Below are 12754 nucleotides of genomic sequence, written 5' to 3' on the forward strand. Positions count from 1 at the left end.
TGGATGTTATGCTCTGGTGTAAACAGTCAAAAAGGCTGAGAAGCCTTAGGTGGAGAAGGTTGAGGCTTCTGTTGCTTCTGAGGTGGCTATTTCTTCAAAAGAGGGCTAGTGTAAGGCGCCGGCTTTGGAGGAAAACGCCTCTGGTAGATAACAGGAGGACATTTAGGCCTAGAAGGAGCTGGCTTAGGCTTTGGTCTGACTATGGAGGCAAAAGATTTAGCATGGTCAGACAACTTTTGGGTTGCTGCCTCGATGGGACTCATCAAAAAGGTCATTGCCTTCACTACAAGGGATGTTCGCCAGGCGGTCCTGGAGATTAGAGTCCATGTCTATGGTGTGAAGCCAGGCTAGACGACGCATGGCCACAGATCAAGCCGCTGCTCGGGCAGAGAGCTCAAAGGCATCATAAGATGATTGCAGAAGATGGAGACGTAACTGAAAGAAGCAATGACTTCTTGAAATTCAAAATGCATGCTATCATCCAAGTAACTCAAAAATTTTGGCAGAAGAGACAAAAGAAATTCAAAATAAGTGATAAAATAAAAATTATAATCGAGGACATCATAACATTTTGGTAAATGCGATGTCCAAATTTATCCATGGTCTTTCCCTCCCGGCCAGGAGGAACTGTGGCATACACTCTGGAAGGATGGGATCTCTTTAAAGAGGATTCCACGAGCAAGGATTGATGTGCCAATTGGGAATTGTCAAAACCTTTATGATGCACCATTTTATATCTGGCATCCAACTTTCCTGGAACTGCTGGAATGGAAAAAGGAGTCTCCATGCATCGAGTAAAAGTCTGATCGAGAAGCTTGTGTAGTGGCAGCTTGAGAGACTCAGCCGGAGGTTGACTTTGAGGTATTCTTTAGAGTATTTGGAGCCAGTGTCCAGTGGAACGCTCAAGTCTATAGCCATCTGCCTCAAAAAAGAGGAAAAAATGACTGGTCTGCAGTTGCACGGCCTCGAGAAGGACTCGAGGACGTTGAGGCAGCTGGAGTCGAAGAAGTAGAAGCCTCGGCAGGAAACCATGGTACGAAGGAACCTGGAGACTTAGACGAGGCTCTGGACATCGGGATATCCTCGAGAGCCGGCATCGGAGACTTGGAACGAGGAGTTGGAGGTCTTGTCGAGGCCAGAGAGGACCGAGGCTTTGAAGTATGATGTCTCGAAGAATGCCTCGAAGTAGGCCTCGAGTGATGTCGAGAACTGTCTCGAGCTGGATCTCGAAGATCGAGCAGAAGTTGCCTCGGAAGCAGTAGATCGAAGATCTATAGGTGTGGAGGAGCACTGAAGGAACTTCGAAGACTGGACCCCCTTGGTAGGATGGGAGGTATCCTGTCGATGTACTCGCAGACTCTACTCTATGCGTTTCATGCTTGGAAGCCCGACCAGACACTTGCAGAGACTCCACTCCCTTCGAGTGTGGAGGATCAGACCGGGGCACAGGCGGCTCGACCTCGCGGGAGACTTCTGCATGCCCAGGCTGAAGTAGAGTGAGCAGTGTGGGTCTCATGGTAGTAAGGACCTTAATAATCTGCTCCTCCAAAGAGGTCTGGGACATAGCCGGCAAGGAGGGTACTGCGTCTGAAACCGGCCCACCTGCCTTGGCTGAAGGGTCCCGCACAGTGGTGTGAGAGTGTTTTGACTTGGGAGGCTTCGACACCTTAATCACCACTGGCGGAACTGAGTGCTGAGCTATCTGACCTGAGGAGACAGGAGAAGATATGGCAGCCGAAGACGTCGAAGCAAGAGCCGCTCCAAAAGACGAAGGTTTGATGAGGCTCGAGGTGGAAGCAGGAGAGGCTTCAACGGGGGTCGATGCCAAAGACCCCTTCGATGCAGAAAGAGTAGTAGACTCCATCTCGAAGAGGCTATCCACCAGGAAGCAACGACGCTTAAAAGCACGAGGCTTAAGTGTTTGGCGAGGTAGGATGATGTTTCGGCCCAAGGCACTTGAGACAGCGTCCGTGAGGGTCCGTAAGATATCGTGCGCTTGCACTTGCTACACCGTTTGAAACCGGTAACAGGCTGGGGCATAGACAAAAATACAGCCGACGCAAAGTTGAAGCCCACGGGCCGCGGCCTGTACCGGACAAAGTTACCGGAGAGCCAAAGACGGACTTCTCGGCTCTGCGGAAAACTAAGAACTGAGGAGACGCGCCCTGTGCAGTGGGCAGGAAGGCACTCGCGCATGCGCGGTGCGGGCGACTCGAAACTTCTAGTTTCTTCAAACAAGTCTGCTTATGAGGTGTCCACATCGAGGCTCCGTCAGATGACGTCACCCATATGTGAGAATACCTGCCTGCTTGTCCTGGGAAAATGTGTTTATCCTTCATCTGATTCTTTCCCCTCAGCTGCAAGATTTATATAAAGTCCTTATCTTTTTGTGCCTGTGTATGTTTATGGGCCTGAGACACTAAAGGAGATCTTTCCTTCCTATCCTTGCTTATTTCTACTTTACATACTGATAAGAATATATTAATTTTTTTTTCAAGTCTGCTCTAATTATTCTTAAGAGTTTACTGTTGCAGTTTTCCTAGATGACTTAGAATTTTCCTTCTATTGTGAGTGTGATTCACTTTTTCTTCCTTGTTTTGTCTTTGCTGTCTGATCTGCAGCTTTTGCCTGCACTTAAGTAAAGGCATCCTTTCAGTAACATTCATGAGACTTTTGCCTGCCTCCTAGCAAGAATCCAAATGAGGAGAGCCCAAGGACTCCATCCCAACAGGTTTCCAGTCAAAATTTGCAGTTTTGAAGACACAGGGAACTTTAGCAAAAAGCTCGCTTAAAATCCAAGATGGCCACTGTCAAAAAATTTGCACCAACATTGTGCTATTTTTCACACTTCCCAAACTCTAAAAAATGGCTATTTTAGGATTTTTCAGGAGGGGGAACACCGGAACATCCAGAAACATTCAAAACCCCTCTTTTCTAACCTCCCCTGATGTATCTCACAGGCTATCAGCCTGCATATTCACTGTGCTGCAACCTGATTTCAGCTCTCTCACAGTAGCTGGATGAGAAAATTCACTGCCACAATGCTGGGAATGCTTCTGCAAAGCCAATCTCCTATGTCTGACTATACCTCCACCCCCACACACTAACAGTGGCATGAAGAGACAGCTAGCGCCCTGCGAGATACTGCCGAGCCTCCTAAGTGTGCCTAACCTGCATGCGACTCCTGCTTAAGAGTAGATGAGACCACAGCAGGGACGGAACTGGTACTCAGTGGGATCGGCTTGTCAGCTTACAGGCTGGTCTGTGAATTTTCAAGCAGACTGAGCTTTAATATCACTCTAAGCACCAAATTACCCAAAAGGGACAAAATTACATTGAATTAAAAATAATAAAATGGGAAGAGCAGCACAAGCACTCCTGCAGGTGGGAAGAACTGAAGGAGCTAGAGAGCCCAGTGAAGTACAACAAAGGCAGAATGAAAAATGTGGACTGGATTCCTTCTGCAGCAGTACGCAACTGATGTGGAAATAACCCTGTCTAGAACAGTGGTTCCCAACCCTGTCCTGGACCACCATCAACCATTCAGATTTTCAGGATAGCCCTAATGAATATGCATGAAAGAGATTTGCATTTAATGGATGTGGCAGGCATGCAAATCTGTCCAATGTAAATTCATTAGGGAAGGGGTCTCTAAGTCCCTCTTTGAGGGCTGCAAGCCAGTCTGGTTTTCAGGATTTCCCCAATGAATATGCATGAGATCTATGTGCATGCACTGCTTTCAATGCATATTAATTGGGGAAATCCTGAAAACCTGCTGGATTGCAGCCCTCAAGGAGGGACTTTGAGATCCCTGCATTAGGGCTATCTTTAAAACCTGACTGGCTGGTGGTCCTCCAGGACAGAGTTGGGAACCACTGGTCTAGAATGTCTCACCTATTGCACTGGAAATAGTGTTTCTAAGATAAGGAGGAAATGGTTAGGATTTCTTTTGTTTGTGATTTGTAAAAGAATTAGAAGCAAAAACAAATCCTTCATAAACATCACCTAAAAAAGTCAAGTGTCTTTTCTTTTGGAGAACAGAGCCAAGAGACTATTTTCTTTTCAAAGTTTATTTTTAGATAGAAAAAAAAGTAAAACATAAAAAAAGCATTTGGACATCACAAAATGAGCTAGAAAATTAAGAGGAAATGGAGGATCCTGAGGGAAACAATGGGGGGGGCTTGTTAAAACAGCTGAACTCTGGGGATCCAGGAAAGCAGAGCCTTTGAATGGGACCAAAATGGGCTAAAAGAGTAGAAGACTTCCTGGAAAGCACTTGGCTTAGCTCAAATGAAAATCTTATGATGGTTAACTGCTTGAAAACAAAAGCAGATCACATTATGGAACGAGGACAAGGTTAACTAACGATATTCTCCAAGAAGAAGACTTCTTAGACTAATGCTGTGCAGGCATATTGGTCCTGGAGAAAAGTGGATTCCTTGAAGGTTGTGACACCTGTTATTGAAGAGTCTGAAAACTCCTGCATGGCACTGTCTTAAGAAACGTTGTATGTGGGTCCAATAAAAGGTGTCACACACTTGCAAAAAAAATCCTGGCTTGGTCTTTATGAAGTAATAAGGATAAGCCCTGGGAGAAAAAGTGGTGTGGGGACCTCAAGACATTGCATCTACCTCTGGTCTGGTGGTGGTAGCTGCTGGATCAAAAGTGGTTCAGGATCTCTCTCAGTCTAATCCAAGAAGTCTCAGTACCTGGCTTCTGTTATACTGCCCCAGTACATCATCTCCACCCACATAGGTACAATTACCATTATTTCATTCCAACCTCTTTCTTCCTAAGATATACCACAGTTTATTAGAACTGGCATTAAAAGGCTCCAACAACCTCCTCCTCTCTGATCACACCTCCAGCATCTGGCAGCTATTTAAATTACAGAAGATGAGGAAGAGCAGTGGAGAACTATACGTATGTCACTGCACTCATCAAAAGTACAATGCAATCAACCTTTAATGAATCACTTTACCCAGAGAAAGCCTGCTTTCTAACAGTACTTTCACCTTCCACAAGCAGAAAGCCACCTATAAACAAAGATGATCCTCCTCACAACTCCTCCTCCATGTCCATGGCTCAGCCCCAGCTGTCTATCATCCCACTTCTGGGAAAGAAAGGAAGAAAACAGCACACAATCTCCTCTTCAGCAAGGACTGCCAGGGAAGGGGGGAGGCAACAGACAAGGGAAGGGAGGGATGGCTCTTTTTTAGAAGCGTCCATGGCGATATCCTGGGGAACGCGACCTCCTCCGATTCCGGTCGCTAGGGCGGTACCTGTCCTGAGACCTGGGGCGCTTTGGCGAGCGAGGTGGGGATCCGCTGGAAAAAGACAAGTTAAGCAATTCAGTTTCAATATAAAGCAGATAGCTGTCATAAGACTGCCTTGAGAAGTTAGTACTGCAAGACAATAGGGATAAAGGCAGTGAGAAAAAGGAACAAGAAGCAAGTATAAAGGTGTGCTGCAAGGACACTGCCTGCTCATGTTACAGAGTAGCGCTATAGAAAAGGACAGTATAAGTGTTCTAGCACAGTGGTTCCCAACCCTGTCGTGGAGGACCACCAGCCAGTTGGGTTTTTGAGATAACCCTAATGAATATGCATGAGAGAGATTTGCATATAATGGAGGTGACAGGCATGCAAATCTGCTCCATGAATATTCATTAGGGCTATCTTGAAAACCTGACTGGCTGCTGGTTATTCAGGACAGGGTTGGGAACCACTGTTCTAGCATACTGACATTGTACAAATCAGCCTGGACTTGATTTTACTAAAGCTCTTTTTCCATTTTGTATCTATGAAAACAAGCTTCCTAAATCAAGCCTTAGTCCCAAATCCTGAGCTCTACAACTGAAACTTAACATGATTTGCAATGAAGGAGCTTCCTCTTTCAGGTTCCTCTAGCCAAAATACTACCCTACTGCAGATTTCAATTTTAGGCTTATATACTACTTTCCTCTCCAAAAGAGAGATTCAATGTGGTTCACATTTAAAAATAAGATAGCATAATAAGTAATATTACATTACATTAGTGTCTTCTATTCCGCCAATACTTTTTATTTTATTTTTTTTTAATATTTTTTATTCTTTTTTTAAATTCTTACATCAAGTGAAATACATGTAATACATTCAATTATGAAAAAACACTTGAAATTATTATTAAATGTTCTTACAATGTGAATTAAATAAACCCTTTATCAGAATTTTATATCATATTAATATTACAATAGTTTTCCTTCCCTACCCCTTCTATATGTTCTATACATGTGTTATTATATCTGATCAATAGAATAATTTGTCAATGGTCCCCATATTTTATTAAATTTTTTAATATAACCTTGTTGTAATGCCAATACTTTTTCCATTTTATATATATGACAAATTGAATTCCACCAAAAAGTGTAATTCAATTTAGTGTAATCCTTCCAGTTCTGAGTAATTTGCTGTATAGCGACCCCTGTTAAAATTAATAAAAGTTTATTATTGTTAGCTGAAATCGGACTTTGTGTTCTCATTGCTGTTCCAAATAATATTGTATCATATGATAGTCCAACATGATTTTCTAATAAATTATTAATTTGGGGCCAAATTAATTTCCAAAAGGAATTAATGCAGGGACAAAAGAATAGTAAATGGTCCAATGTCCCCACTTCTATCCTACAATGCTTGTTTTTTTTACAAAGAGGTTTTTCTTTTCCTGTGGTGTGACTGCTGCGGGGTCGCACACCGGACACATATATATGCTTGTTTGAATTGTGTTCCCTCTTCTCTCTTCAAAATGACTTAAAAATTTAAAAACTTACAATCCCGAAGGTCTATGCATGAGGAACACAGGAAATGGATTTTTTTCATACCGGAAACGCAACATGAACATATAATATAAAATATAAGAAGAAAAAAGAAGAAAAAGAAATCAGAAAATGGATTACAAGAACTTTGGAAGAACGTAAAGAACTATTCAATACAATCTCCTTAGGAAAAGAAGAAGAAAGAAGACAAGGAAAAAGAAGAGAGAAAGAGAGAATCAGATAAGTGGAGAAACGATGTATGTGCCTGGTGTGTGATTTTAGCGGTGATCTCTCATGGGGGGAGAGATTCTTTACTTGTGAAACTATTGTTCCTATATCATTATGTTCCCATATTAATGATATTACTATAATAAAATATAAGATGAGAGGAAAAAGCTTTTTAGGATATAATAAAAGATAAATATTATATTTATTTATTTATTTATTTATTAATGGTATTAAATATAGAACTTTAAAATATCCTAAGAAATGTATATGAAACTGACTGAATTCATAGATATATAATATATGAATTATTTACATTTTAATATTATTTAAATATTTAATGACTTAAACTGTATTTGGAAAGCTAAATGGTCTTCTTGGAGTGTGTTATGGCTGATCTTGATATGCGTGTTGCCAAGTATACACTATTTTTGCTAAATGGGGAGGGAAGGGAGGGGGGTAGGAAAAGGGAGATGAAATTAATTAAAGAAAATCTTAAAAGTAAGGGTTTAATAATAAATAAAAGAATAAATATTAAACATGTGTGGATATCTGATCAAAAATATATTTATAGATTTTTACTTCAAATATTACTTATTAAATTAAATGGCTCTTAAAATGTATTCTCTTAATGTCAATGGTCTTAACCATCCAATCAAACGAAAGAAAATACTAGATTTTCTTCATAAGCAAAAAGCTGATATTTATTTCATACAAGAGACACACTTGTCAGGTATTGAATCTAATAAACTAAAAGAGGGTTGGGTGTCCAAATGTTTTTTTGCACCGGCTGTTGGAAAAAAAGCAGGAGTAGCTATTCTCATAAATAAAAAATGTATAGCAGATTTTAAGTTAATAAAATTTGATCCATTAGGAAGATGGGTACATATTAAAATGGATCTGAGGAATACAACCCTGGACTTATTTAATTTATATGCTCCTAATTCAAATCAAATGGAGTTTTTCAAAAATATTCAGCAGATATTACTACCACTGGCTGCTAATAATTTAATAGTAGCTGGAGATTTCAATGCTGTAATGGATCCTATTTTGGATAAAAAACCAAGTAAAATTATGAAATCATTAGGATTAGATAATTTGATACAAACTTGTGATTTAGTAGATATATGGCGTATCCTTCATTTTAATGATCAAGAATATTCTTTTTGTTCTCAGGTCCATAAATCCTTTTCAAGAATTGATTATATATTTGTTTCTAATAACATAGCACAAAAAGTGATGAAAGCAATTATTGATCCTATTATTATATCAGATCATGCTGGTGTGTGGATTGATCTGCAGAATGATATATCAGTTTATTCTAAACCAATATGGAGATTTGATAATGCTTTACTTGCAGACATAAAATTTATAGAAGATATTAAAGAAAAAATGCATGAATTCTTTCAATTCAATAATTCGGATAGCATAAACATTGAAATTTTATGGGACGCTTATAAAGCAACAATGAGAGGAAATATCATATCATATTCTGCATATATGAAAAAACAACTTAAAAAACAATTTATACAATTGGAACAAGAAATTAAATTATTAGAACAAAAATTAATCACTAAATGGGAACATGATACATTGCAGAAATTATTAAAAACAAAAGTTAAATATAATGAGATTTCTTCTCAAATTGTAAGGAAAGATATGTTCTGTCGGCAGGTACAGTATTATGGAAATTCAAATAAAAATGGAAGATTATTAGCAAATTTTATTAAAGCAAAAAAAAGAAAATCTAAGATTATTGCAATTAAGGATAAACGGGGCAATACACACACTAGCAATGAAGATATTATAAAACAGTTTCTTGATTTTTATAAGGATTTATATACTTCTGATACTTATGAAAATAAAGAACAAGATGGTATAGAATTTTTAAAGGCATTTATTGGACCAAATATTCCGGATCATATAAAAGGAAGTTTAGAAGAACATATATCTTTAAAAGAAATAGAATCAGCATTGAAAGCTCTTAGAGTTGGATCCGCTCCAGGTGGAGATGGATATACTGTTGAATATTATAAAACATTTCAAAATATTTTATTACCTTATCTATTAAATTTATATCAATATCAAATAAACAATGAAAATATATCAGGAACTATGGCTGATTCTGTTATAATTGTCTTACCAAAACCAAACAGGGATCCGACATTGATAACAAATTATAGGCCTATATCTTTGATGAATGTAGATGCTAAATTAATTGCTAAAGTGCTAGCTATAAGATTAGCAAAAGCTCTTCCTTTTATTATTGATATACACCAAACAGGATTTGTTGCTAAAAGACACTCTTCACATAACACTAGATTAGCATTTCATTCTCTAAATTTAGCAAAAAATTTGAATGATCCAGCTTTTCTAATATCATTAGATGCAGAAAAAGCATTTGATAGAGTAGAATGGAAGTTTATGTATCAAGCTCTAGAATGGTTTGGTATAGGACCTGGTTTTATTAAAATGATTCAAACATTATATAGCTCCCCTGGAGCAAGATTAAATATAAATAATAACTTATCTGATAAATTTAACTTGCTAAGGGGAGTTAGACAAGGTTGTCCTTTATCTCCCTTACTTTTTGATATCGTTCTAGAACCCTTATTAATTGCAATAAATCAAACTAAGGGAATAAAGGGAATCACATTTTCTAATTGGGAATTTAAATTATCTGCATATGCAGATGATATATTATTATATTTAAGAGAACCAGAAGACACCATTCCACATCTACTTAATTTAATAGAAAAATTTGGAAAATTTTCTGGATATAAAATCAGTTGGGAAAAATCTGAAGTTCTTCCAATTAATATCCATTGCACCAAAGGATTATTTGATTCATATTCATTTAAATGGAAAGAGGAAGGACTAAAATATTTAGGTATTCTTATAAAAAATACAATTGATGAAACAGTTAAAGAGAATGAAAAACTTTTATTAAAGAGAATAACAGAAATGTGCGAGCAATGGAATCCTTTACATCTTTCTTGGTGGGGAAGAATCCAAACAATTAAAATGATGATTTTACCTGTGGTTTGTTATCAAATGAGTATGATTCCAATATTTTTTCAGGGGTCATTTTATAAAAAGTTAAACAGTATACTAACAAAATTTGTTTGGTTTGGGAAAAGACCAAGAATCGCTTTAGCATCATTACAAAAAACAATTAAGGAAGGAGGGGTAAATTTTCCAAATTTCTATAGGTACCATCAAGCCTATATTTTAAGACAAGGAATGTATTGGATCCTCCCAGATCTCATGGAAAATGTACCCGACTGGTTATATTTAGAATGGCGCCTCATGTTCCCTTTACATCCAGAACATTTCATTAGTATAACAATACCTAGGAGATATAAAGATCATAGAATTCTAACAGATACATGGAAAACATTAAGATTTATAAGCAATTTATCAAAAGATCCATTGACTAAATCTTTAAATCAATCTATTTGGGTAAACTCCAGGATCAAAATTGGTGGATTTAAAATAGTATGGAAACAATGGATAAAAGCAGGTATACGTACTTTAAAAGATATAATAATAAATGGATCACTGCTTAGTTTTTCACAATTACAACAAAAATTTGGATTAGATAAAACACAATATTTTAAATGGATGCAATTGAAGCAGGCCATTCAGGAAGGGTTCCCTGAATGGAAGAATCTAAACACTCAATATAGTTTACCAATCCTTTGTTTTCAGGCGGATTTTCAAGGACACCAAGCCGCAAAATGGTATAAGAATATAAACGAATTTTTAAACAAAAAAAAGAGATCAGGACTTAGGGATATTTGGAGTATTGAGATAGGACAGATAATTTCTCCATCTCAATGGCAAAAATTTTGGTCCTGGAGAATACATACTACAAGATCAGCATCTATGAGTCAAACATGGTTGTTTATATTACATAGAGTTTTATGGACCCCTACGAGATTACAAAAATTAGATAGTAGTAGATCTAATAGATGCTGGCATCGCCAATACTTTTTAGTTCTAGGCGGATTACAAAAGAATTGGCCTGGGCATACCCAGTGAGATTACAAGATAGATAATTAGAAGTATTAGGGGCTGGGGATATATTGAGAAGGTTAGTTTGACTTGACAAATTTTCTGAATAACTTGGTTTTTAATTCTCTCCTGATGGTTTTGTAGTTAAAACAGTAAAATAAAATAACACAGGAAAAATAATCAGATTATAGCAAAAGAGCACATGCTTAGATCTTACCGTGCACGTCGACTGCGTCCATATAACTGTCTCCGGAGGGCACTAGAAATGGGCTTCAGGTGCATGAAGTTACAAAACCCTCCACGGGTGCATTCCCTGCAGATACACAGGCAGAGGAAAACAGTAAGGCTGGGGGGAATCCATGCACAGGCTGAAGGCAAGAAGGGACAGAGATAAGGCAGAAGTAGTTCACTGCACAGACATGAGGAGAGGAAAAGGCTATTTATTTATTTATTCAATTTTCTATACTGTTCTCCCAGGGGAGCTCAGAACAGTTTACGTGAATTTATTCAGGTACTCAAGCATTTTTCCCTGTCTGTCCCAACGGGTTCACAATCTATTTAATGTACCTGGGGCAATTGGGGGATTAAGTGACTTGCTCAGTTTCACAAGGAGCAGTATGGGTTTGAGCCCCCAATCTCGGGGTGCTAAGGGTGTAGCTTTAACCACTGTGCCACACGCCCTTCAAGAATACGGGGGTGGGGGAGGGAGGGAGGAGAACATAGAGAGCAATATAAAGCAAGGGGCATTCCCTGCTGGAAAACGGTTGCAATTCTTACCCCATCTCATACTGCCGGCAGCAAGACTCCCGGAAGTCAGTTACAGGTGACAGCTCAGCAGTAATGGCTTGTCCATTAAACCAGCGGTTGTTCAGCTCAGCCAAGGCTCTCTCTGCATCCTCCTCACGCCGGAACTAGGAAAAAAGAGAACCAAAACAGAGTTATGGCAAATCAACATGAGGGTGATACGGATGGAATTTTAGATTGATAGGAGATCAGAGTGAGGCCATTCAGCCTTTGAAAGGGTTCACATCCAGAAATAGAAATGTTTTGCCAATAGAACTTTCTAAGGAGAATTAGGTAGGCACCATTTGATTTAAGGAATCATTCAGAGCAATGATATTTTCCTCAATTCCGTTCAAAGCCGCGGGTTGGCGGCTCCTCGCGCTATCCACTCCTGCATCGGAAGCCTCTCTGACGTCACAACATTAGAGAGGCTTCAGACGCAGGTGCGGATCTCGCAAGGAGCCGCCACCCACAGCTTTGAACGGAACGAGCCGGCCAGACACTCTGTTGCTCCACAAGGAAGAGAACGGAAGGGGAGGGGAAAGAGAAATGCTTCTGCTACATAGGAAAGGGGGACCCTAGGGAAATGCTGCTGCTGCTGTACAGGGAAAGGGAGAGGGAGGGAAAGGGGAAGAGAAATGCCTCTCCTGCACAGGAAAGGGGGAAGGGAAATGCTGCTTCTGTTGCTGCTGCACCCAATTGGGGAAAGAGAAGGAGGGAAGGAAGGAGAAGGGAGAGGAGAGGAACAAGAGAAGAAGCCAAGTTCATGGGAGGGAGGGAAGGAAAGGAGATATCAGACCATGGAGGGAGAGATGCCAGGGCATGGGGGAAGGGAAGGAGAGAAAGGAAGGAAAGAGATGCCAGACCATGGAAACATAGATTTTGAAAAGAAAGCAGAAAAATTGAACATTAAGTTATTGCCAAAGATGGATGCAA

At 39.2% G+C, this 12754-nt stretch overlaps 1 protein-coding gene across 3 annotated transcripts in view; it reads right to left on the reverse strand.

Annotated features, from left to right (window-relative positions):
* Positions 1 to 4041: 4041 nt before the first annotated feature.
* The window catches only part of U2AF1L4 (U2 small nuclear RNA auxiliary factor 1 like 4), a 49617-nt gene continuing 40904 nt past the window's right edge, over positions 4042 to 12754 (reverse strand). For 2 of the 3 annotated variants that reach the window (XM_033914521.1, XM_033914520.1), the window contains exons 6-9: positions 11813 to 11946; positions 11253 to 11348; positions 6809 to 6820; positions 4042 to 5327 (exon numbers count right to left, since the gene is read on the reverse strand). In XM_033914521.1, the coding sequence (XP_033770412.1) occupies positions 5216 to 5327; positions 6809 to 6820; positions 11253 to 11348; positions 11813 to 11946 (354 nt within the window). In that variant the 3' untranslated portion in view covers positions 4042 to 5215. The remainder of the gene's footprint in view (positions 5328 to 6808; positions 6821 to 11252; positions 11349 to 11812; positions 11947 to 12754) is intronic. The other variant, XM_033914522.1, reaches the window with a different exon arrangement.

Source organism: Geotrypetes seraphini, chromosome 11 (genome assembly GCF_902459505.1).
Source record: "Geotrypetes seraphini chromosome 11, aGeoSer1.1, whole genome shotgun sequence".
NCBI lineage: Eukaryota > Metazoa > Chordata > Amphibia > Gymnophiona > Dermophiidae > Geotrypetes > Geotrypetes seraphini.